Genomic DNA, 24507 nt, shown 5'->3' with positions numbered 1-24507 from the left:
TTTTCAGGAAGCTACCTAGTACGATTCTTGGTTTTATGCTACTTTTCTTTTACAGAAATCTAACTGGACACAATTTGTGTGATGATAAAATGTTTTCCTATATTATTCTGGTTTATCCCTCTTTTTCTCACTCCTTGTAAGGCTATGTTTTTTGAGTTGTTTCAGTATGTTTGGATAAATTTTTTTTTACATCTCTGTGCAGTTCAGAATCTTGATTAATAAAGTTAATTCTTGAAATTGTTTTTTGAACTGAATCTCTTATACAATAAAGGGGAAATAAATATTTAAACTAGCAGAAGGTCAAAATTAGACTTTACATATAACTTTTGATATTAATTAAGAAGAAAAATTTAGTTCGTTATTACCAGGGTTTGTATCTTCTGCGGATAGCTGTGATTTGGTGACCTTGTGATTTGATAAGTTTCAAAACCTAAAATTCAAATATGCATTAATGCAGAAAGCCAAAATAAGTGGGGTGAGCCCTAAATGTTATTAATACCATCAAAACATGATGTCATTTTAAAAATGAATCAGTGGTTGACAGGAGTTTTCAGCACCAGATTATTGAGATTTCCTCTCAGTAAGATCAGTTGTCCATAGTAAAGCACTTACTGTGGAAGAGGTTGTCCAGTATTAGCAACAATTCATTGCTTTCTTCTACATCAGCCCCTGAAATGTGTAATACAGACAAAACTGTAACGTTATTTAACTAGATTTAATGGAACTCTTGTACTGACTCAATTGAAAATGAATGTGGCAGGGCTGCACGCAACCTGTACATGGGGGTAGGAGGTTATCTAGTAATTGTGACTTTGGAATATTTTGTAATAATGGCCAGTAACTTCAGTGGCATACTGGGAGAATATTGAATGTCAGCACACTGGCAAAAGAAAACAGGTGGTTAAAGTGCTTAAGCACTGCTTTGTTGTTTTTCTAACCAGATACAAATCAATATGAAAGCTGCTGAGCAAACCCATGAAACTTTGGTGTGTTTCTTTGCAGTGGATGTTTGTGGGATTTTCTTCATTGACAGCCTTTAGCTGTTCTTCTTATCTTGCTAGGAGATGTATGAAAAGACAGGTGTGGACGATGCATGTTATTAAATTTAGTGTAAATAACATTTTCAGGTTTTTCCTTATATGATTTACAATTAATATAATCATGTTCTATGTACTAAATGTAAAACTATCTCACAAAATACCATTATTTCTCCTCTGTTTCTTCTATTTTTCATGGAAAAACACCAGAAGTTCTTTTAGGAAATATTTTCTCAATAAACCTGTTACACCTCGTCTGCTGAAAAATGAGAACATCCAGCTTTTTCTGTAGATATAAATAGTATAACCAAACAAGATTTTTGCAAATACTGGTGAAATATTTTTAAATTTTTGCTTACTTTGAGTGATTTAATTATTTTCTCTCTTTTTGCAAGTAATGAAAATAATATTATGTAGTTTTCATTTCCATGTCTTGAATATTTTTACAATAAAGTAAGACCTTTAAAATATTTTGAGAAATCAATCCAACTGCCACAAATAATTTATACTTGTCTGGTCCAGGTAATCTAGTCTTATAGAGTTTGCATATACTTTTCAGTTTTCTTAACTGAAATAGAAGGACAATATTTGTTTGTTGTCTTCATCTTAAAAGGCCTATAGGTCAACATATTTAAGAGAAGAAAATAGTTTTTTCTGTAGTTTTTTATCTAACTATTAAATGCCATGGTGATATTCAGGAAAAAACCCAACACAACAATCAGAACAGAATGCCTTTTTTCTGAATTTGGGGTTGTGGTTTTTTTAACTTACCAAAAAGTTTGGAATGTTAATAATTACCTCTATATTATTTTGTCTATGTCCATAGTCATAGTTTTGATAGATTGTTGTCCTCAAAGTTAGGAGTTGTACTCCTTCACAGCACAAATATTGTAGTTGTGCTTATTATGTACAGTGTCTGTACATGATACACAAAATGCACCATGATGTGATTAATATGTTTAATTGAACTTCTGAAACTTTGACTTAATTGCAGAGATGTACTTTTTTCAGCCATCCTGGAGCACTGAATTTTTAAAAATAATACACTGTTCTATAATTATATTTTAAATATTTTATTTCATGGCAGTGGTTCCTCCTATAGGTGTTGAGAGCACCTGTCTCAAAAACACCTGACAAAACACCTGTCTCAAAAACCAGGTGGTCCTATGATGATAACTGCAAATACTTTACTATATTATAGGTAGACACTATTCAGCACTTTATTTAGTAAATTATATAAATTATTTGATAATGAAGTGTAAGGTATACAATATTTATTTTATATCATATTCAGAGAGATGATTTTTTTTCATTTTTAATTAAAAAAATTAATCTCATTTCACTTCTAGGTTGAACCAAACACCAAGCTTTTTCCAGCAACTTTTTTACAGCCTACAAGCACTAACTTGATTCAGTTTGAACTTGGTAAATTAAAGGTAGGAAGTATTTTTGTATTCTATAGAAAGACAATCTTTATGTAAATGTGCTCTTTTAAATCCGTTTATTTCCATGTAAATTCCTGCTCAGTTAAATTTGTTTAGGAAGGTTGAATCAAAGGCATGACTTGTAATTTGACTTCTATGTTTACTTCTGTGAATGTTGTTATTATATGCAGTTAATTCATTATCTGCAATTGTGAAAATAAACTAATATTGTTTGAGGATAACACTATTAATGTTGGGGGATTTTAATGGATTTTGTATGTTGCAGTAACTTCCACCTTTCTATGATTTCCTTGTTATTTAAAAGTTATACTTCCTTTTGGTGTTATGTGTTTATTAATAATTACGTGTTTCAAAAATAATTAATACATGTATTTGTTTCAGAACACCATGCCTTTATCAGCAGCAATTTTTAAAAGTGAAGAAAGAAATCCTATTCCTCAGTGTCCCCCTCGCCTTGATGTACAAACAATCACACCAGTTTTATGGAGTCGGATGCCAAACAGCTTCCTTAGAGTAGAAACTGAGCGTGTCAGTGAGCGTCATGGCTGGGTTGTGCAGTGCTTGGAACCCCTGCAGATGATGGCACTTCATATCCCAGAAGAAAACAGGTACACTGCTAATGAGATAAAATTACTTGATGCGGACAAAATATACTGAAAAAATGTGCCAGTGTATTGCTTAAATCTGCCTTGCTGAATATTTACGTTATAGCTATTGAGAGTTTCTGATCTTACCTGATATCTTACCAGATATTATTGTATTCATGAAACTTAAGTCAATACAGGAGACTGAACTTTAATAACGTGTTCCAAGTTTTGCATGCATAAGAGAAGGCATGACTATTCGGTTTTATTTAAATTGAAATAGCATCTCTTAAATCTGTATGTCTTTAAACATGGAGATTTTTCTCAGCTTGAGGAAAACAAGCATAAAGAACATGCAAGTACTATTTTGCCATTTTTCTGTAATAGAAACCTGTAATCTCTTTCTGTTTCACCTGCACTGAATTTACATGAATTAAGTTCTTATGTTCTTATTGACAAGATCATGCCTTCCTTGATTTTCATTAGGTTTTATCTTCAGAGTGAGGATAATAAAGATCTATCCAATTGCGAATGTCATTACCAGTGAAAAATCAAACTATCACCAAAAGCATAGCAGAAAAATCATTTAACAGCTGTACTTTTATTAGTAATTATTAAATTTCTTTTAATGACTCAAAACTCAATTTTATTTATTGTTAATAAAACTGAATTCAAGGAAAGAGTGGAAAACACTGGGTCTTGTGGAAAAAATGAACCAGCAATCCTGAGTAAACTACAAAGGCACTGTTTAGAAATGGATGGGATGCAGATTTTCAGCAAGCCTAATATGCCTATTTAAAAAAAAATCTAATTTACAATAGATTCCAAAAAAGCACCTTCATCTTAGATTTTGGGGGGGGGGTTTCCTATTGAGTAATAATTTTAAACAGTCTCAATAAATTATTCCCACCATTTATTGTGTTTTAATGATGCACACACTCAGAGTAATTAATGTTCCTCTTCAAACCACTAATATAGAAGTTGATACTAGATAATCTTAGTATCAAAATGTTCAGAGATTATAGAACTTTCCTTTTCCAAAGTCTTTATTCATGGAATTGACTGGTGTTCTTTTTCTTTATTTCATAACAGATGTGTTGATATTTTGGAACTATGTGAACAAGAAGATTTGATGATGTTTCACTACCACACTTTAAAGCTCTATAGCTCAGTTAGTGCTCTAGGTAACACTAGAGTTGCTTATGCACTTTGTAGCCATGTGGATGTATCTCAGCTATTTTTCACAATAGATAATCAATACTTACCTGGACTTTTACGTTCTGGATTCTACGACTTGCTCATTACTATTCACTTGGAGCATGCCAAGCAAGCCAAGCTCATGATGAGCAATGAGTTTATCATTCCAGTTACAGATGAAACTCGAAATATTAAATTATATCCCGATGAAACAAAGAAGCATGGTTTACCTGGAGTAGGGCTTAGCACTTGTCTTAAACCGGCCTTTAATTTTTCTACTCCATGCTTTATTGCGACCAGTGAAGATCATCAGACATCCATCCCAGAGATACCCCTGGAGATACTTAAATCCAAGGCCATAAGTATGTTGACAGAAGCAGTGCAATGCAGTGGGAGTCACATACGAGACCCTGTTGGAGGACAGGTTGCATTCCAGTTCGTTCCTGTTCTTAAACTGATAGCAACACTGCTCATAATGGGTGTTTTTGATGATGATGATGTGAAGCAGGTGTTACTCCTCATTGATCCCACTGTGTTTGGAGACCACAAGGAAGAAACAGAAGAAAGGACAGAGAAGGAAGAAGTGACACAAGTTGAAGAAAAAGCTGTAGAAGCTGGGGAGAAAGCAATCAAACAAACAAAAACTCCTGCAAAGGGCTTGTTGCAGACAAGATTACCAGAATCTGTTAAACTTCAGGTGACCATTTATTATAAATTTGTTACTTATTTTCTACTCTTGATGAAAAAAGGATTGTGTTTTTTGTCTGTTCTCTACTTAATAAGATTTGAAGTTGTGAAGGTCCTTAATTCCACTTTGCCTTAAAACTTCAAATTCATTTAAAAAAATTGATGATGATGCAGTTCTTTCTACATCTATCTACACTCAAACAGATTTGTGAATACATTCTTATTTCATAAAAAACAGAGGGTTAGACAAGATAATCTTTAAAGGACCCTTCCAAGCCAAACTAGTGTGTGATTTCTAGATATTTTGAGTGCATGGAGTGATAGATTGTGCGTGCAATATAGTCTCAATCAGATAATGAAACCACCATTTTTGTATTCTTCATGGTGTTGAAACAAAAATATGGGAAAAATGTCTCTCATTTTTACAGTCGGATGCAGTGTATAGTATGTGCTCAAGTTCTCCCCCAGAGTTTGTAAAGCTGTTGAGATTATCTATTTTCTCTACCCTAGATGTGTCATTTACTCAATTATTTTTGTGACTGTGAACTACAACATAGAGTGGAAGCAATTGTATCGTTTGCAGACCGTTATGTATCAAAATTGCAGTATAACCAGAAATACAGGTACAATGAACTCATGCAAGCCTTGAACATGTCTGCTGCATTGACTGCCAAGAAGACTAAAGAATTTCGGTCTCCTCCTCAAGAGCAGGTAATATTAAAAAAAAAAAAAGATTGAATTAAAGATTAAAAAAACTCTTTATGATGACAAAATAAAGTCCTGACTCACTGGAGAACAAAAATTAATTTGAAAATAAATTTATTCCATGCCACAAAATACTGAATATCAGAATGTTGAAACTTGTGTTCTCAAATTTGTGCTGTAAACTGAAGTTATAAACAGGTAAAGTATGGCTATATACTAGAATATGTCCTAGGCTATTTCAGTGTTTTAACTGTGTTTTAAATCCCTTAAAGATTAATATGTTGCTGAATTTTCAACTGGGAGAGGATTGTCCCTGTCCAGAGGAGATTCGGGAGGAGCTATATGAATTTCATGATGATCTTCTAATTCACTGTGGTGAGTGGCAAGTTGTTGACACAAGTTTTGTTTGTGTTTTTGGCACTTGACAGATCAGTTGAAAAATATACTAGCATGAGAGGTTTTTTTTATCAAAGTGACTTTACAAAGTGCCTGCAAAGCAACTTCAGTGACAAACTTCAGTGTATATTACAAAAATATGGGAAGCCTGTACATGGTTTTAAGTTTCACTGTTAAATCTCTATTAAAAATTGTCTAATATTATTCTGTTTATATACCAATTTTAGACTTACTGGGGAAAAAATAATCCAGACAAGTAGGTTGGCTTACCTTAAAAAGTTTATATAAGCATATGTATGAGTACATACAGATAAAAGGTATTGAGGGAACAAAATTGCTGCAAAGCTGAGCGTCAGAAATTAAATTTTAAAAAAAGCAGATGTGGAGTTCTCTGCCTGCTTTAGCTCAGTTTCCTCTTGTATGCATAACTGTGAGAGTCAGTCATTATAAAACACTCTTGCACTGCATACTTGAACTGTCCCTACTCATTTAATTTGGATTTCCTGTACAATTTTATGTGGGTTTTTTGATGTCTATTTTTTTTGTTAGTTTACTGAGTTTGTTGAGATCTTAGTCTAATTCAGACAATCATGAAATTATTAACATTTGTGGTCTGACTCATCTAATTATTACTGTTCATTGCCAGCAATTATGCAGTTAAAACTGAAATAAAAAAGCTTTTTCTATCGACCTACTTGGTAGATATATTCATAGTTACTGTTCCAGTGTATTGCTTAGTTCTATGGTTTTTGGCATCCATCTTGTCCAAAAAGAAGGGGCCAACGTCATTACAGTGAGTCGACAGCATCTCAATCTCTTCCCCAGGAAGAGCATGATATTCCTAATGGTTAGTTCTTCCTCGTCCACCTTCTTGCTTGAGGTATTATCACATGTTTACCAATACAGTCTGATAAATCTTCCTGTGCTGGTTATCCCTAAAACCAGTGTTACCTGGTTCATGGAATTGTACTGTTTTAGTGACCTGTAATTAAGTTTCTGTTTTCTGTTTGGAGGCATGGTGCTTCCTTACCATTCTGTGCTTGTATTGTTAAGGCTTCTGATGTTATTATCTGAATGCCCTCTTAGAATCTCAAGCAACCAACAAGCTGTGATTTCCTGATAAGTCAATTGTAATTTTTCAAGTACCTCAGCCTTGTCCTCGGCCAAAGATGAGTAGGTCTGCAGGTATCTAAGCTGTGCTCCATCTGTTTACTTCTGAGGGTGTTGTACAAGACAGTATTAGAAGTCTTAAAATCAAGATTTGTGTCTGTAAGGCAGAAATTTAGATAGTTTATCATTACTTGTTTTTCACAATCCTCTGTTAATTGTTATTCATCATTTCTTCTAAGTGCTTACCAAAAACTGTTCCTTTCATTCCATAATTTTTCTTTCAAGTGTTAAAATGAATAGTTAGTATCCTCCTATTTACTCCTCTTTCTCTCTGTTTTTATTACATCTATTATAATAAATTATTAGAGCTACCTCCATTGTTCAGTCACTTAGCCCTTGATCTGACCTCTGGTTTCCAAGGGTAATGCCCATTTGGCAGCACATCTAAGACTCCAGGATGGAGATTATGAAAGCCCTACAACTTGAAAATGTCTTAACTCCACAATCAATTAATTTTAGTTTAAAACCTTGTGGCTGCTATGATCACTGAGTTATTTTAGCTCCTGATCACTCTTCATATTTCATGAAGTGAAACACTATTTATCGTATGCATTGAGATTTTGCTTTTTAGGGATGCACTTTTATTATTTGTTTACTACACTGTAAATGTGTATTTTGAATGAGAGTTCAAGATAGACAAAACACTGTCTCATTATTAAAATAGTTTAAAGATCCTCTGGATTCTATGCAAAACCATATTCATTACTTTGTACAGATTTATCAGAGGTGGTTGTTGTGGATAAATGCTCCTCATTATCTGTGTCCTGACTTGGTCCTGAAAATCAGTACTAAGCAATCACAGCTGCAGATTAAATGAATAGGAGTTCTGCTTGGAATGTTTAATCAGCTTTTTAGTACTAAGTATACTTTGCCATCTAAATGGAAAACTATGTATGCAATCAAGTAATTAAAGGCTTCTTCGTAATGAATATAAGCAAATAGTTACTCAGGCAGTCTTAATCCTAGCACATCGTAACTGGGAGTGGTTAATTTTGCTGGCAAAATAATGGTCCTCAGTCATATTTTTTATGTGCAATTTCTTGCTTATAAAAAACCAAACATATTTACAGCATATTTGGTAGCATCATATCAAACTGACAGTTACCTGGGTTGAAACCCTCACAGTGCTCAGACCTCCACCACTTGAAGGAAACAATTAGCCAGTAGCAACATCAGACAGTCAGCTTCTGAATGGATTGCAACTTGACAGATCAGTTGAAAAATAAGATAATGAGATATCATAAGATGATGCAGAATGAACAATGAATGATATGGAAGAGTAGATGAGACCCCACCTGGAGGAGTCACAGACCTCATCTCCCCCAGTCCAACACTGTTTTAACTCATGATCCCAGTGCATTTCCTTCTGTCTGTCCATTTCAACTTCTTCAGAGTTCCTCTCTCAGTGTTCTTCTCTTGTGCCCAGGACCCAGGTTTTATTTCACTACCAACTCTTTGGTCATAATAGTGAAAAATGAATACTATAAATCTGGATGTAAGAAGTATGTGTGCTGAAATTAATATAATTTGAGGAGGGCTTCTGGTACTATGTGTTAAAGCTGCTGGCCTTACTACTTCTTCTTTTATAATGTATGAAATTTGCAGGTGAAAAAAATGTATTCCCATAGCAATTTTAATATTGTTTAAATATTGAGGGAGTTAAACTTCAAACATTAAGTTTTATTTCTAATCAGTTTTATTTTATGCTAAGGTATTCCACTAGAAGAAGAGGAAGAGGAAGAAGAAGATTCCTCTTTGACTGGCAAACTCCGTTCATTAATGTACAAAATCAAAGGTCCACCAAAAGCAGAAAAATTGGAGCCTAAGGAAGAAGAAGAGAAAGCTCCTAGTAAGTTTTCTTTCCATATAAATACTTCCATGATGCAGGTGTCAAAGTTCTACACAGTCAAGAGGAGTGTATTTTATAATAAAATTTTATAAGGGGCTGAAGAAGGACACTACCTGTTTAAGTCTCTTCTGCCTCTTAGAACTATTATTCTGCATACAGAACACCTCAGATACATTTTTAAACAAGAAATTAAAATGAATGGAAGATTTTGGATCCAGATCATTAACTCTGGGGTTGAAAATTCACAAATTCTTTATAAAGAATTGTGAAAGGCTAATTATGGCACAGTAATCTAGACTCAAGGATTCTAAACTTGGGAAGATCTAATTTTTATGGATTTTTTTAATGTAAAAATTCTTCATTAGAGCTTATCTCCATTTTCTTCTATTACTTGTTCTACTGCCTGTTCGTATACACGCAAATACAGACAAGCACATAAACCCCCCCAAAACACTTGTAATCACAAACTTCTTATTCTTAGCAGTATTCCTGTACATATCCATTCTCATACCCTCTTCCATAAGATGTGAGGGGTGTTCATGGCCTATACAGGTGAGATTCATTCTGTGCTTGCAATTCCTGAACTATTTTCTTAAGCTTTCTGTTGAGCCTCTTTGAAAAACTGACCTGATTCCCATTGCTACTGTGCTCACATGCCACATGAGAATTCATCCCAGTGAGGGTGATGTGTGGTATGAATCTCACAAACTTTGTCTTTACTGTGACATAAATCTTCAATCCTTGCTAGTGACTAGGGATGGTAAGGAACAAGCAAGGCAAAAAACCAAATTCCTCCAGGTGTTCCTTTATGACAGGTTTTTGTTGAGGTTTCTTCTTGCCTTTCTGAATCGAGTTTGGGATTCTAGGTCTAAATTTTTGTAACACCATACAGATATCATGTGCAGGATTCTCCAAGTGACTTCAGGGTGGTCAACCAGTAACAGTTCTCTTTTTTTCCCAAGTTGCTCAGTTTGTCAATAGGCCCATGTACAGATGTGGAACGGTTAATTTATTTCAGGCTCAATAATTAAGACAAGAGTTTTGTTGAGATTAGACAGCAAAATTATTTTATAACTCATGACACTTCTTACATGGTCTACTTGCCCTGAAAAGCACCTTAGAGTGTTTGCCTGGTCTGAAAGCATATTTTGGTCTGTTAAGCTTGTTAATGTCTTTTAAGTACATTAAATCTTGTAACAATCTGATATGCTGCATGAAGCAGGGCTTCATTCCCCAGTGACTCATCTGTTAGCATATGCTTTCTCTTTAATAGTAGCAGGAGCTACTCATATCTGGTAGTATCATTTCTTCTCCAGGTTTCATCTGGATTCTATTGTCATAAGTCAGGAAGTATTCACTCATAAAGCCTCAGGGTACATGGTGTTTTGTCCTTGGAACAGAGCAGTTCACTTATTTAATGTACCAGAACTTTGGGTTACAAGAAATGTGGGTTGGAAAATGACCCTAAGTGTCTATTTTTCTAGAAATTTCAGATTATTTCTTTAAGCTTGGGCCTAGAGAGTAGCCCTGGAGTGATGCATAGTACAAATATGCACATGATTAAGTCATTCAAAGTGTGATGAAAAATAATATAGATATATTATATAATATACTTGACTGTAGCTGAACACTCTGAGGTTTTTAGTCCATGTGTGCACTTCCCCTTTATGCATCAGGAAATTTGGAATTCAGAGATTAAAGGAAATGGATGTCAGAGGTATCCCAAATCCTCTTACGTGCATGAAGAGGTGTGGTGGTGTGCATAATGTGTACCTATTTCCAAGATTAAAATCTCTGGCCTTGAGTGTTTTGGTTTTAGTCATACGTACTCAGTGTGAATATTCATAAGAAGGAACTAATTGCTACAAATAAATCTTCCTTTACTCTAAGCTTACATTCATTTCTTATCACAAATGATCTTTTACCCAAGTGAGGAATGTCAGCAATTTCAACCTAGTATTAATGATGAATCAGTAAATTTTGTATTCAAAACCAAGTTAGAACTCTGAAAATAAACATATAGAGGCAAATAATTATTATAATAATTATTAATATTAATAATGATAATTATCATTATTATTAATTATCAACTTTTGTAACCATGTAACAAGTAAAAACTGAGATAAGCCATGACATGCCACAAACAGTAGGGCTATCTCTGTGAAGTGCAGAATTTGTTCCCACAGGTTGAAAGCCTAATTATGGAACAGAACCTCAGAATTAATGATAGGTTTGCATAAATACAATATTAAATAAGCTAAGAAAGAAGTGTTAGCAAGTGAAAGAATAGTGTACACACAAACCCCAATGGATCTACACTATCTATAAACACTTTAGTGACGGAAAGTGGGAGTGTTCATGCCATTGGAAGAACTTTGGGAAAGTCAAGGAGTATGTTTGCCGGTGATAGAAGAAAGAAATTTGCATCGTTTTAAGAGGTAGAGTGGTTATTCCTGTTCTGCTTGATATCAAGCATGAACATTTGTTGGAACAAGGACTGGAACATGTGTCTAGTTTTCAGATAAATTCTCTAAACTTTGGGCTCAGCAAAACTGTTTTCAGCATCACTGAATTTACAAAGTCTACAATACAGGTGCATCAAGCAATTTTTATTCAGTAGTTACAAACAATACAATATTTTTAGAAAGTGCATTACCAAGTGACAGTGACTTGATCTAGAAATAAGGAATAAATTGAAAGTCTAATGCAACATTTACTTTACAAGGATGATTCTCAAAATCATGGTCAAATTAAAGGTTTTCATTGTGAACAGTGCTGGTGTGGACTTGAACCCTAAGTAGATGTTTATTGTTTTCTATTTCTCAAGAACATTACATTTATCTTGAAAAATCTGAATGCTGCTTTTCCAGTTTAAAAACCCTGTTCAGTCTGCTTGTGGTTTTTACAACCTCTTTGTTGTCTCCTGTTACATATTTTACAATAATACATGTTTTTGATGTTTTCTCTTGGAAGAGCTAGTAACATGTGATGTATTTTTCTTTTAGCTACACTGAAAGAGCTCATATCACAGACAATGGTGCGCTGGTCCCAGGAAGATCAGATCCAAGACCCTGAATTAGTTCGGATTATGTACAGCCTCCTTCGTAGGCAGTATGACAGCATTGGGGAGCTCCTGCAAGCCCTGAGGAAAGCATACACCATTAGTGCTGCCTCTGTCAAGGACACCATTAATCTGCTTGCAGCACTGGGCCAGATTCGCTCACTTCTCAGTGTGAGGATGGGAAAAGAGGAGGAATTGCTAATGATTAATGGATTAGGGTATGGAATTAATGGAATTTTGTTTTTAAGTTGGTGTGAAGCTTTTTGTTATCTTAGTAAATCCTGTGATTTTTGTTCCTAAATGAAAATTAATGCTGTACTGAAGTGTAAATATGTACTATTGATTTGCACTTTCATATATTTCCAAGGTGGCTCCAACTATCTCTCTAACAGTATCAAAAGGGTCAAAGTTTCTGTGAGCTAAAGTATTATCTAAGGAAAATGGACTCCATTACTACGGTTAAGCCTGACACTTAAACCTTAATCAAAGTACAAGTTTTAGCAGCTCTGGAGAAAAAGATTGCTAGAATTTTTGCTGGTGTCTACCTATACTGCATTTTTCCCAAACTTAAATGCCATTTTATATTTCATGTATGAGTGGATAAACTTGCTGGTGTCTTTTTGATTGGAAATTCAGGAGAAATTTCCTTTATATAGCACCAGATGATGTGAGAATATTTTCTGCATTTTTGCTATAAAATTACTTCTGTTGAGCAGTGGTATTGCGGTGCATTCTTTCATGTTTGTTATTCCTCTTGTCTGACTGAATGATGGTTGGGCCATCTAATGTTGGAAGGAAAAAAGAATACAGAAAATAAATTATTTCAATTAAAATGGTGCATTTAGAGAGAGAATTATAGTATTGTTACCTGAGAACTATATTTATTTGTCTTTCTTCGGGAATATTAAAAAAATTCTTTCCTTTACAACAATTGTAAGAAAGTTCCACTATTTTTACTATTTCAATGTAAAATTTATACTGGTTTTGTATAAATTGCAAAGACTAATCTCTTTATATGAATTGATCTATTCATGACAATGACTCATTAGGCAGTGTGCAACAGTATTACCCAATTTGTCCTTGATACAGATTTTGTAAATTTCCTGAGAATTATATGAGGGATAAAGGATAAATTTTGCCTAAAGATGGTATGGATATAAGCACCTATCAAGAGGTACTGTATTGAGACTCATCCATTCTCAGTTTTCTGTATTTCTTTAAAGCAGGAATGATGCCTGTAATTTGCCATGTGTTTTTAAATGGTTGTCCTAAAATGTTAGAAATTATTTTGGATTGGATTATTTTGAAACACATAAATTGTATTCTGGATTATGAAACCAATATACTGCAGATTCTAGAAAGTGTTGAGAGAATGATGGGCAGAGTGAAAAAGTTAAAATAGTCCTTCATAGTGGACCTGTATGCCACTTCTGACAATTTGAAAATAGTGATGAAATACATATAATAGATTAACTTAAATACTAAGTCTATTTATTGTCTTTACTTTGTGATCTGAGGAAATTAAGAGGTTACTGCAGAAATATGATTGATTAGATTTCATTTTCTTGAACTCTGTTCTCAGCTTAAAACCTAACAAAACATATTCTTTTCCACTTAGATCATCACAGATTTTTCTTTTTAAATTTAAACAGAACAGATGGTCGGAGCAATTTAGAGATGAAGAATTGCCATCTCATAATTTCGAGGTTAATATTCTTCTTATGAAGAATCTACAAGAATTAGAGGAATGACATCATATTGAAATGTGAAACATTTTGTTCGCAGATGCTTTTGTATTATGCTGAATTCTAAGAATTTTAAATTATGTTAATACAATGAATGCATACTTCTGAAATCTCAACTTAAATTTCTTTGGGGTTGTTTAAAAGCAAATTGTCTTTTCTTCCATTTTAGGGATATAATGAACAACAAGGTGTTTTATCAGCATCCTAACTTAATGAGAGTCTTGGGCATGCATGAGACTGTTATGGATGTGATGGTAAATGTGCTTGGAGGAGATAAATCTCAGGTAATTTCACCACAATTTGTTATGTGTTTTGCATTTTGAACCTTCCCAAAAATATATCAGGATGTTTAATAAGTGAACAAAAATATATCCCATGTAAGCTAGATTTTGCTCATCCAAATTAAAGTATTCATTAATGAAAAAAGTAGAATATTTTTTATTTTACTAGACGGAGAAGCCCAGTAGCTGAGCCTTGATTTTTAAAACCTGAGATATTTTAGGTGTTTCATTTTTCTTTTAATAGGATAGTAAAATGTTTTGTTATTAAATATAGACTTTAACTGCATTTATTGAAGGTGTAGCTCTGGTAGGAAAATTTACCTCTTCATCTTAAATGAAGTGTTACTACCAATAAATTATAATAAGAGACCAAACCCAGTTTATATTTTAATGCTGAAATCCATGTACTTGAATTGAGCAAAAATTTTTCTTGCAGTGTTGTGTTCTCCCTTTTCTCTGTGCCATGCTGGAATATATATATACATGTTATTTTAAAGGCAGAGTGGCATAAATTTTGAGAAGCCTAACTGAAAATTTTCACTTTTGAAGAAAGTGAGAAGTGAAGCATGCATATTTTCTATCTTCTCTTTGCTCATGCCTCATGTTTTTATCCTGTTGCCTCCATCCCAAAAAGAGATGTCTCCTCTGATCCCAGTATTCCTTATCTAATACCTTTTTGCCTGGCCATTCATCTTTCTTATGTATTTGGAACAATTTTCAGCCCAATATTCTACCTTGTGCTTATCTTTTCTTGGTCTTTCAATTTTTCGTAACTTGATTGTCTTCTATGTGCATCTGCACCACTCTTTGCCTCTTGAATCAATAATTCTCTTAAATGCTTATACATTGAATCTGCCTATACCATTGCAGTTTTACAAAGTATTCACATACCAGTTTTAGTATTTCTGTCGCATTTCAAGGCAAGTTACAATTAATTATGAAATTATTATTACTTTGCTGATTTATAGGTACTACAACACCCTGGTTTTGCTATAACTTGTATCCAAAGGTGATAAAAAACCCCTGAAACCCAAAACAATGACAATCCCCAATGCCTTCTAATTTTATTAAAAATGTTTTCCTAGAAAATTTTAATAACACAGATCTACAAAAATGCTTTACAAAAATTACCATGATATCCTGCAAAGGAAACGCAGACTTAGAAAACTGATTAGTAACCTGGTGTTGTGTCATCAAGCAGCTTGGCCACCCAAAATGACCTATTTTATGTCTCTCCTCATGAATTGTATGTAGACAGTAGGTACTTCATGAATATTTCTTTCTGTTCAGTTTTGTAGCTTCAAGAGATGGAATGAACAATCATGAAATGTAGTCTGTGGCTTAGAGATTGGGCATTTTTCTAGGTTGTGGCAGCAGATTCTTTAAGCTAGATCTCCAGCTTCTTGGAATAAATGGTTAATCATGAGGCTGTATTGACGCATATACTGTCTCTGAAGGAATGGTGGGAATGTTAAAACTTTTCAGTTCAAACTGGTATGTCACCTACAGTTCTCTGAAAAATGATTTTTCAACACTTTAATGGCCTAATGAATGTGAGAGTTAAAAGGAAATGTGGGTCCTTTCTTAAGTTAGAAAGTAACTATCAGTTGCTTATCACCTTGGTAACTTCACTATACTTTCCTTGTGAGGAGTGCAGGAAGAAGAACTGGAACAGATTGGTAATTAACATATTTCACTGCTTTGTCAACTTTCCTCTTCAGCAGATCGCTTTTCCGAAGATGGTGGCAAGCTGCTGTCGGTTCCTGTGCTACTTCTGCCGCATTAGCAGGCAAAACCAAAAGGCCATGTTTGAGCATCTCAGCTACTTACTGGAAAACAGCAGTGTTGGACTGGGTATGCCATGTAGCTGCAACACCTAAAAGCAAGAGTAGGAGCAACTGTGATATCACAAGACTGGTGTCTAATTTGTATAGCAGGCTGAAACATGCTTAAACCACCTTGTGGTTTCACCTTTAATTATTTTTTTTTTTTTATTTTTTGTTTCATGCTAATGTGTCTATGAATTGTATTAGGAACAGAATAGTATGAATCTGTGTTTTCAAACACCTTGAAAAAACGAGTGTTAAACACATGGTTTGACATTTTTCCATTCAAAATAGTTGTGGTTTGAAATCTAAGATTAAATTGATTCCTTATGGTGCTTGCCTGTTTCATCTAGTTTAAATTTCCTTGCCTTTACAGTTTAGGCTACTGAAGTAAATTTCGTATTTTTCTTTTGAACACTGACTCAGTTTTTTAATGCATGCGCATTAAATATTGTAACACAGGAAAAAATTTATTAGCTGGATAGATGGTTATAATAATAAGATATTTCAAGGCAAGATAGCCTGTTATTGCACAGCGATTTAGCTGTTCATGTGTGCATTTGGCCATAAAAACCACAGAAAATTGGAAAATATTAAAGAAAGAAAACAGGTAATTGAAGCTTGAAATGCCTCTTTTTGCTAAAGATAGGCATGTTTTAAAATCTTGACTTGATAAGGCTGTGCCGAATTATGTAGTTAACATGTTGGTCTCCTAAGGAAATAGTATTCCTCTAATTTGCTTTATTGTTAATACTGATTTTATTTTTCATCTGTATTTAAAACCACTGTGTTTGAGTATGCTTACAGATATGGATGTGAAGCCAGAAAAAAAAAAATTCAGCATTTCCACATTATTAAAAAGAGTTGACTCTGTTCTTGGATGAAGAACTGCCCTAAAATGTTCTATGACTGTATTTGCGTTCTAGATTCCAGCGTGATTGCTGCCCTCTGCTGCGTGAATGTGATTACTGCAAACTCCCTTTAATCATTATGCATTAACTTTTTTCTGCAGCGTTTCCTTCAATGAGGGGTTCGACACCACTCGATGTGGCAGCAGCCTCTGTGATGGACAACAACGAGCTTGCACTTGCATTGGAGGAGCCAGATCTTGATAAGGTGGCCACTCTCACCTATTTACCCATTTATTAAATGCTGCACTTGTGCTGAAAGGGTTTAAAAGGGCAAGCTTGATCATAGTAGTTTTTGAATATGTTGTCCTCAAAAGTACCTACTCTAGTTACATATTGTTTCAAGGTAAGGTTGACTGAGCAGTATTTTCCCTGATTTTGCCTCATGCTTATCGGGAGGCAGAGCAAAAGAGATTTATCTCTATCTTCTGCATCCTTTCACTATTATTATCATGAGAAAGAATGACAAGAAAAAAGACATGAAACAGTCTTTTCAATATCAAGAAGTGTTTTTTGGGGAGGAAAAAATTGAGAAGAGGAGAATATTAAGAAAAGGACATAGGTCTTTTGGCTTAAATCATAGAGATTTGTGGGCATGGAGGTTAGAATTAAGAGAATTGAAGGACAGGAATTTCAAGATGAAAGGTGAAACAGGATTTTAAGGGTAGGGTCAATGGGAGACTGAATCCAGAATTCAAGTCATTGGCAATGGTTAGGAATAAAGAGGAATGTGAGGAGAGGCAGGATGAGCTGGGAAATATGTTAAAATGTAACAGATTTAGAGATGGAACTGCACAGTCAGAAGAGGAGGAAAGCAGCTAAAGGAAGTTAGACATGCCAGCAGAGCATTGGGATGCAGAAAACAGAAAGCAGGGTTTAATATAAATGGAGAGAGTAGTTAAACACCTAAATGATAGCTTAGCACAGGGAAAGTCTCTGTGCAGGATGACAGGATCCTGAGATGACAGTGGAACTTGTGGGACTGTTTGTGATTAGTACGTGGTGTGGGAGAGGAAAAGTTGTGAAATTGAAATAAATGGGCATATTACAGTGATAGCTGGGGGAAGACAGGCAAGAATATGAATGGAAAGGGTGTGAGACACCACAGCAATATAGTTACCAGGCAATATGCTCTTGAGAAGTATTAGCAATTCTCTATCACCTGCAAAATTGCTGAGTGCACTCTGTCCTGTCATTAATAAAAAATTAAATGGCATTGACTTCAATCCTTGGGATACAACACTAGTGACTGGAACACAAGTATGTATTCACTTTATCTTCTGAATAAATGCTTGAAAACTATCAAGTCCTGTTTGGAATTATATACCTTTTCCTCAGAGTGCTCTGAGTAACTTCCTTACTTAGTACTGTGATAAGTTTTCCACATCAACCCATTTTTCCACTGTTGCAGCCTTTTGGAGGCAATTTGTGTACTGTATCAGCTGACATATAATTCTTCCTAAATTCACAACTTTTTCTCTCTTAGGACACTGGATGATGACTAAATATAATCTCTTCATCTATCTCCCTTTTGCCATCTATTTTGGCTGCCTGCCATTTTAAGAAATCATAATTTGTATCTTTTTTTACAAGTTCATAGAAGATTCTTCATGGTCATTACCCATTTTAAGTGCTATAATCATGCTCATGTGTTGTCCTTTGCACAATCATATGATTATTTATTTTATTTGAAATGCACAGTTATCTGCAAATTTCCTTTTAGATGAATGAGGAAATTATTCTGTATATATTTCTGAAATTCAGTTTAATATAATTTAAAAAATTAATCATAATTTCTTAAAGATTTCCCTTAATGAAAGATAATCCTTTTGATAAGAAATGTTGTGTTAGAAATTTTTGTTTTACCAAAATTTTTTAGTCTTTCTTATTTCAGACTCTTAAAAGTGTTCATTGATATTTATCATTCTTCTGAAAAATTGTGATGGTTTTCATATCCATTAAAATTGGAATTATACTATATAAATTTTTAATGCAATCTTTATTTTGCTATTGTAGCAAATAAATCATACATGGTTATTGATCTGATTTTAAAGCTGTTGAGTATTACAGTTGTTGTGTATGTACTGTCAAAAATATCTGGATTATACAAGATTTTATTCTATTTTTCACATTCCACATTTGTTCATGTTATTGTATTTTTGTGTCATCATATGATTAGGTATCTTCAGAAACAGAGAGTGCTAACCTTTTTTCATTAAAAAACCCCTATGACTGATAAAATAATGAGCTATGTTGTTAGATTCTTAGGTTAATTGCTCAGAATATAAAAAATCTTGAAAAAAATACTGTTCTCATTCTGGTTAATAGCTATTTTTAGAAACATATTTCTAAGCATACGAATAAATTCTTACTTCTGTATTGCAGGTTGTTACCTACCTGGCGGGTTGTGGCCTGCAGAGCTGTCCAGTGTTGCTGGCTAAAGGGTATCCAGACATTGGATGGAACCCAATAGAGGGTGAACGTTACTTGTCATTCTTACGATTTGCAGTTTTTGCTAACAGTAAGTGTAATTTCTTGGCATCCAGATTCCATCAAAAGGTTTCCTTTAAATCAATTTCCTAACCATCAAAATATGTTAAATCTGAAGAGAGGTTAATGCATACTCTCCTCATTACAAACACAAGACTATTGGTGTATGCTTATTATTGTAAATTTTTTTTGAATCTTTGTAGTTAGCTGTATTTTTTCCTTAATTTTTTTTTGCAAATCACATAATTGATTAGATTAACCTGCAGCCATGGTAGTGAATCATGTTAGGAATTCCTTGGAACAGGAAGACCAGGAATAGGGGTTACATCAATATATTCTTGTCACTTCTCTGTGAAAAAAGTCTTTCCCGCGCTCTAGCATGTGGTCCCTCCCATGGGAGACAATCCTCCACAACCTTCTCCAATGTGAGTCTATCCCATAGGCAAAAATTCCCCACAAACTGCTGCAATGTGGGGCATTTTTCCATGGGGTGCAGTCCTTCCAGGACAGGCTGCTCCGGTGTGAGTTCCCCTACCAGGAAACCTGACGAGTGTGGGCTCCACTCTCTGCAGGTCTGCAGGTGACTCTGCCAGGAGCCTTCTCCAGCAAGGGCCTCCCACGGGTTCACAGCCTCCTCTCAGGCCTCCTCATGCTGCAGTGCAGGTCTCCTCCATGGGCTGCAGGTGGATCTCTGCATCCCTGTGGATCTCCATGGGCTGCAGTGGCACAGCTGCCTCACCATAGTCGGCACCACGGACTGCAGGGGAATCTCTGCTCTGTCGCCTTAGGATGAGGACTTGATTTCTATTTTGCAACAATTAGGAGAAAATGCAATTTTCTTCTGGCTTAATACCTTTCAGGAGAAAATATGTGTAGTGTTTTTTGGTCCTCAGGTGAAAGTGTTGAGGAAAATGCAAGTGTTGTTGTCAAGCTCCTCATTCGACGGCCAGAATGTTTTGGGCCAGACCTTAGGGGAGAAGGAGGAAATGGTTTGCTGGCTGCCATGCAGGAAGCCATCAGGATCTCCGAGAATCCTAGTCGTGACCTTCCTTCCCAGGCATATAAAAGAGAAGGGTAAGTAAATGTGAATGCTTGTTTGGCAAATGACAATTTAATAGCTGGTTCAATCATGCTTGCAGTATGTGGATAATAGACTCTGTTGTGTAAGGCATTAGACAAACAGGGAGAATTAGAGATTCACATCCACAAGCAGTTGCCATGTGGTATTCATAAAGCATTAGCCAGATAAAAGTGGAATAGGAGTTACAGAGAGAAAAAGCCCGAAGGACAGAACAAATGAGAAGACTGCTGTGGAATGCAGCTAAAGTTAAGCTAAAGAGGAAGGTAGAAGGCTCATGTGAAGTCAGCTATTACAGTTAGCCTGCATGCTTACCCTAGGGACAAAAACCCTTTAGTCTGGAGCCAAAGGGATGAGCATGTCTGGTGAATAGTCTCCGGATCATGTCTCTAGCTTCAGAGAAGAGCTATAAAATGTAGATTAGCAAAAATGCTTACTGTTATTTTTAACTTTTTAGTGATGAGGAGGAAGATGAAGAGGAGATTGTGCACATGGGAAATGCAATCATGTCCTTTTACTCAGCTCTCATAGATTTACTTGGACGCTGTGCACCAGAAATGCATGTAAGTTCATTCTACCACTTGCTCAGAAAACGTAAGGAGATTTGTAAACAAAATTGTAAAAAATTTGTAAACATGTTTCACTAAACCTTTCTCTATTCAAAGCCTTCTTGCCTCCAAAAGGTAGACTTTATGGTTTCTTGCTGTATCTAAGTAGACACAAGCTGCAAGCTGTTTATAAAGAACCATGGTCTTTTGATTCCTTTATGCTTTTTTATTTATCTAAAATTTTGGTAATTTTTACATGACTATGAAATCAAAGCAAATATGAACTACAAGCATTGCACAATCAAGTGACCAGTGTAATAACTTCTGAAATTGACCCTTTATTATTCTCTAAAAAGTCATAAAATAATTTTTATAAGAATGTGATAGAGGGCTGCTTTTTGTGTGCATTGATGAAATATGGTGCCCACACCTCGTGAATATATGGAAAAATATGTAAAATAACTGTTTCAACTTTAACACCTGTACAGCCACATGCAAGACTTGGTTTGAATTAGACTGATTGTTGCTTGTTGGTGCTTAAAATTCTTTAGTAGTTTAAAATCCTCTATTTATCTCAATACAATAAGAGTGAGAAGTTTGGCTTGCAGCCTCCCTACTTACACTTACAAAAGCTATTAAGTTTATTAGCTATATGTGACTCTCTACTGCCAGACACAGCAGTTTCATGTTATGAAAATTACTGGTAGAGATTTTCAGACACAGGTTATGAATACATAATTTCTGCTAGAAGTTGAAAGGAATTGCTCATCTTGTTGTAAATGCCTTTTGAAGATTTTTACAGCATAGAAATACTAGAAAAATGCATGGACACGTCACACAAGTCTGCATACATTTGTAGTGTAAAAAAGCAAGCTCAAAACTTGTCACCATGGGATCTCTAGGTAACATGGACACTTCATAAGTTTTGGTTTTATCACCATATCTGGTTGGTTTAGGAATCTTAACAAGATGGAGGTTTGTGCCTTATTGGGAATCCATAATATTATAAAATCATTTTTATATATATATATATATAAAAGACCAGATACAAACATAGGAACACCTGAATTTGGCAACTTCATTTATTCTTGGATAAATTGAATTTCTGTGCATTTTCTTCTGGTGTTTGAAAAAAATCATATTAATACAAATATTTTGAGGAAAACTTTCTTATGTCCTCAATACTAAATTTGTTACCTGATAAATTTTTCTAACAGCTTATTCAAAGTGGAAAAGGGGAAGCCATCCGAATCAGGTCAATTCTTCGATCCCTAGTGCCAACTGAGGATTTGGTGGGGATTATAAGTATACCACTAAAGTTGTCCACAGTTAACAAAGGTAACTTCATACTTTTATTAGACCATTTATTTTTTATGAAAGTCTTTTGCCACATTAGTCTTCAAATGAAAAACAGAGCAGTTTTGTTAGTTGAATGTAAGCAGAGAACTGTTCAAATTTTTATTAGATCTGCATCAATTAGAGCTGCTCCAGTGGCACAGATATTTGCTCCTGTAGAGCAGAGAATGTAAGAACATAAATACTTTAAAGGATCACACCAATGGGCCAGTATTTTGTTTCTAAAGCAGTGGCTTTAGAGACATTATCTCCTTAGGTAAAATATTTAAGCTTGGCTCAGTCCCTTTGTATTTCCACATTATCCAGCCATCTGTAGAATATTTTACGATTATTTCAAAGCTTTCATTTAAGAGTGAAAGATAATTAAATTGCAAAATAATAGGGGTTTCTAAAGAATAAAAACTTTCTGTTCTAGCTGATTATTTTCCAGCATAGAACAAAACTGAAGAATGTAGTTTTCTTTGAGTATGTGATTTTACATATTAAGTGTAGTTGTGATGGGTTTCATTGCCTTGGTGTTTCTTGTTTTATTGGTTATCTACTATTAAAATTGCATTGTATGTTTGTGTAGATGGCACAGTAAACGAGCCAGACATGTCTGCCAGTTTCTGTCCTGATCATAAAGCACCCATGGTACTCTTCTTGGACCGTGTCTATGGTATTAAGGACCAAAGCTTCCTCCTTCACCTACTGGAAGTTGGATTTTTACCAGATTTAAGAGCTTCTGCCTCTTTGGATACAGTACGTATTTCACTATTGAGTTTAGATGAAATGGCTGGATCTAGTGGCTCTGTAAGTGTAAGGAAACTGGAATTTCAAGTCAAAACAACCTTTAAAAAAAGGCATTGTAGGCTCACTATAAAAGAAAATCAATATTAATTCACTATTAATTTATAGTGTATAAGTCTGATTTAAGCATTCAGTGTACAAAGTGTAAAAGTAGTTTAAAATCTTTTGATACAGGCTTTACAGTAATTCAATAAGTACATTGAGTATACTGCAATAGACCTGATGATTGTGTTTATTTCATGTTTGTTTTCAATAATTACAGTGAAAATCCAGGTATGTGAAGAAATTGAGATGCTGAGTCTTATTTAAAGCTTAGTGGGGTTTTCTAACTTGTTTCAAAATAGAGGCTACATATTCATTTCTGCTGCTATTTGTTCAGGGTGCAGGGGTGCAAGAGATGGAACATAAATGGGTGGCTTGAATTTTCTCCAGCTGAAAAAGAAATTACTTTAGTCCTCATGTATACACTGGAAACATCATCAGCACCCAGCCACCCAGGAGACTTAAGGACTATTACATTTTTTTATGTTTTATAGCCTTCATATTTAGTGACCTTTATCCAGTGTGGCACTAATGCTCATTTGCTCCTTCATGCAGGTTTCTTTAAGCACCACAGAGGCAGCTCTCGCCCTAAATAGATACATTTGCTCAGCTGTGTTTCCACTACTCAAGAGGTGTGCTCCCCTCTTTTCTGGAACAGAGCATCATGCCTCTCTGGTTGACTCCATGCTTCACACCATATATCGGTTATCCAAGGGACGGTCCCTCACAAAAGCTCAAAGAGATGCTATTGAGGAATGCCTGCTTGCTATTTGCCAGTATGTATGATACCTGGGTACAAATTCATTTCTTTTGTGCAGGATAGGTATTTTAACAGCTTCTTTCTTTGCCTGTAGTGTAGACCTAAGACTATTTTATTCTTATATAAAATAAATGACCAGTGTTATCTCAGGAACTGAAATGTAGATTTATCTGTTCACTTAAGAGGGTTCAGAAGTAGCACAATTTCTGTGCTATATCCTTAGATAGCGAGATTCCTTAAGCACCTAGCACTGGTTTTTCACAATACTTTTAATGAGTGTTTTGTGTCCCAATATGTAAATTGACTTCAATTTTTATTTCATTTGCATTGAACTGTATGAACTGTGCCGATAACATCTATTTTTTAAAATTACAGTCATTTGCGTCCCTCTATGCTACAACAGCTGTTGAGAAGGCTGGTTTTTGATGTGCCCCTGCTAAATGAATACTGTAAAATGCCTCTCAAGGTAAATACTTTATTTTCTGTACATGCATCCAGCATAAAACTTCAAAAGAAAATGTTGTTGTCTTGTTTTTAAAAGCAGAATGGGAAG

The 24507-nt window shown here is 34.8% G+C and overlaps 1 protein-coding gene across 1 annotated transcript in view; it reads left to right on the top strand.

The window, feature by feature from the left end:
* The window catches only part of RYR3 (ryanodine receptor 3), a 193233-nt gene that overhangs the window by 93494 nt on the left and 75232 nt on the right, over positions 1-24507 (top strand). Inside the window, exons 33-49 of the mRNA XM_030950304.1 lie at positions 2387-2473; positions 2864-3090; positions 4159-4960; positions 5461-5661; positions 5928-6030; positions 8933-9070; positions 12076-12349; positions 14046-14160; positions 15882-16011; positions 16996-17099; positions 19277-19412; positions 20275-20455; positions 20917-21022; positions 22225-22345; positions 22935-23104; positions 23750-23970; positions 24330-24420. Coding sequence (XP_030806164.1) covers positions 2387-2473; positions 2864-3090; positions 4159-4960; positions 5461-5661; positions 5928-6030; positions 8933-9070; positions 12076-12349; positions 14046-14160; positions 15882-16011; positions 16996-17099; positions 19277-19412; positions 20275-20455; positions 20917-21022; positions 22225-22345; positions 22935-23104; positions 23750-23970; positions 24330-24420 — 3207 coding nt within the window. The remainder of the gene's footprint in view (positions 1-2386; positions 2474-2863; positions 3091-4158; positions 4961-5460; positions 5662-5927; positions 6031-8932; positions 9071-12075; positions 12350-14045; positions 14161-15881; positions 16012-16995; positions 17100-19276; positions 19413-20274; positions 20456-20916; positions 21023-22224; positions 22346-22934; positions 23105-23749; positions 23971-24329; positions 24421-24507) is intronic.

This window comes from Camarhynchus parvulus, chromosome 5, assembly GCF_901933205.1.
Source record: "Camarhynchus parvulus chromosome 5, STF_HiC, whole genome shotgun sequence".
NCBI classification, from domain to species: Eukaryota; Metazoa; Chordata; class Aves; order Passeriformes; family Thraupidae; genus Camarhynchus; species Camarhynchus parvulus.
This window is presented reverse-complemented; position numbering and strand designations above follow the sequence as displayed.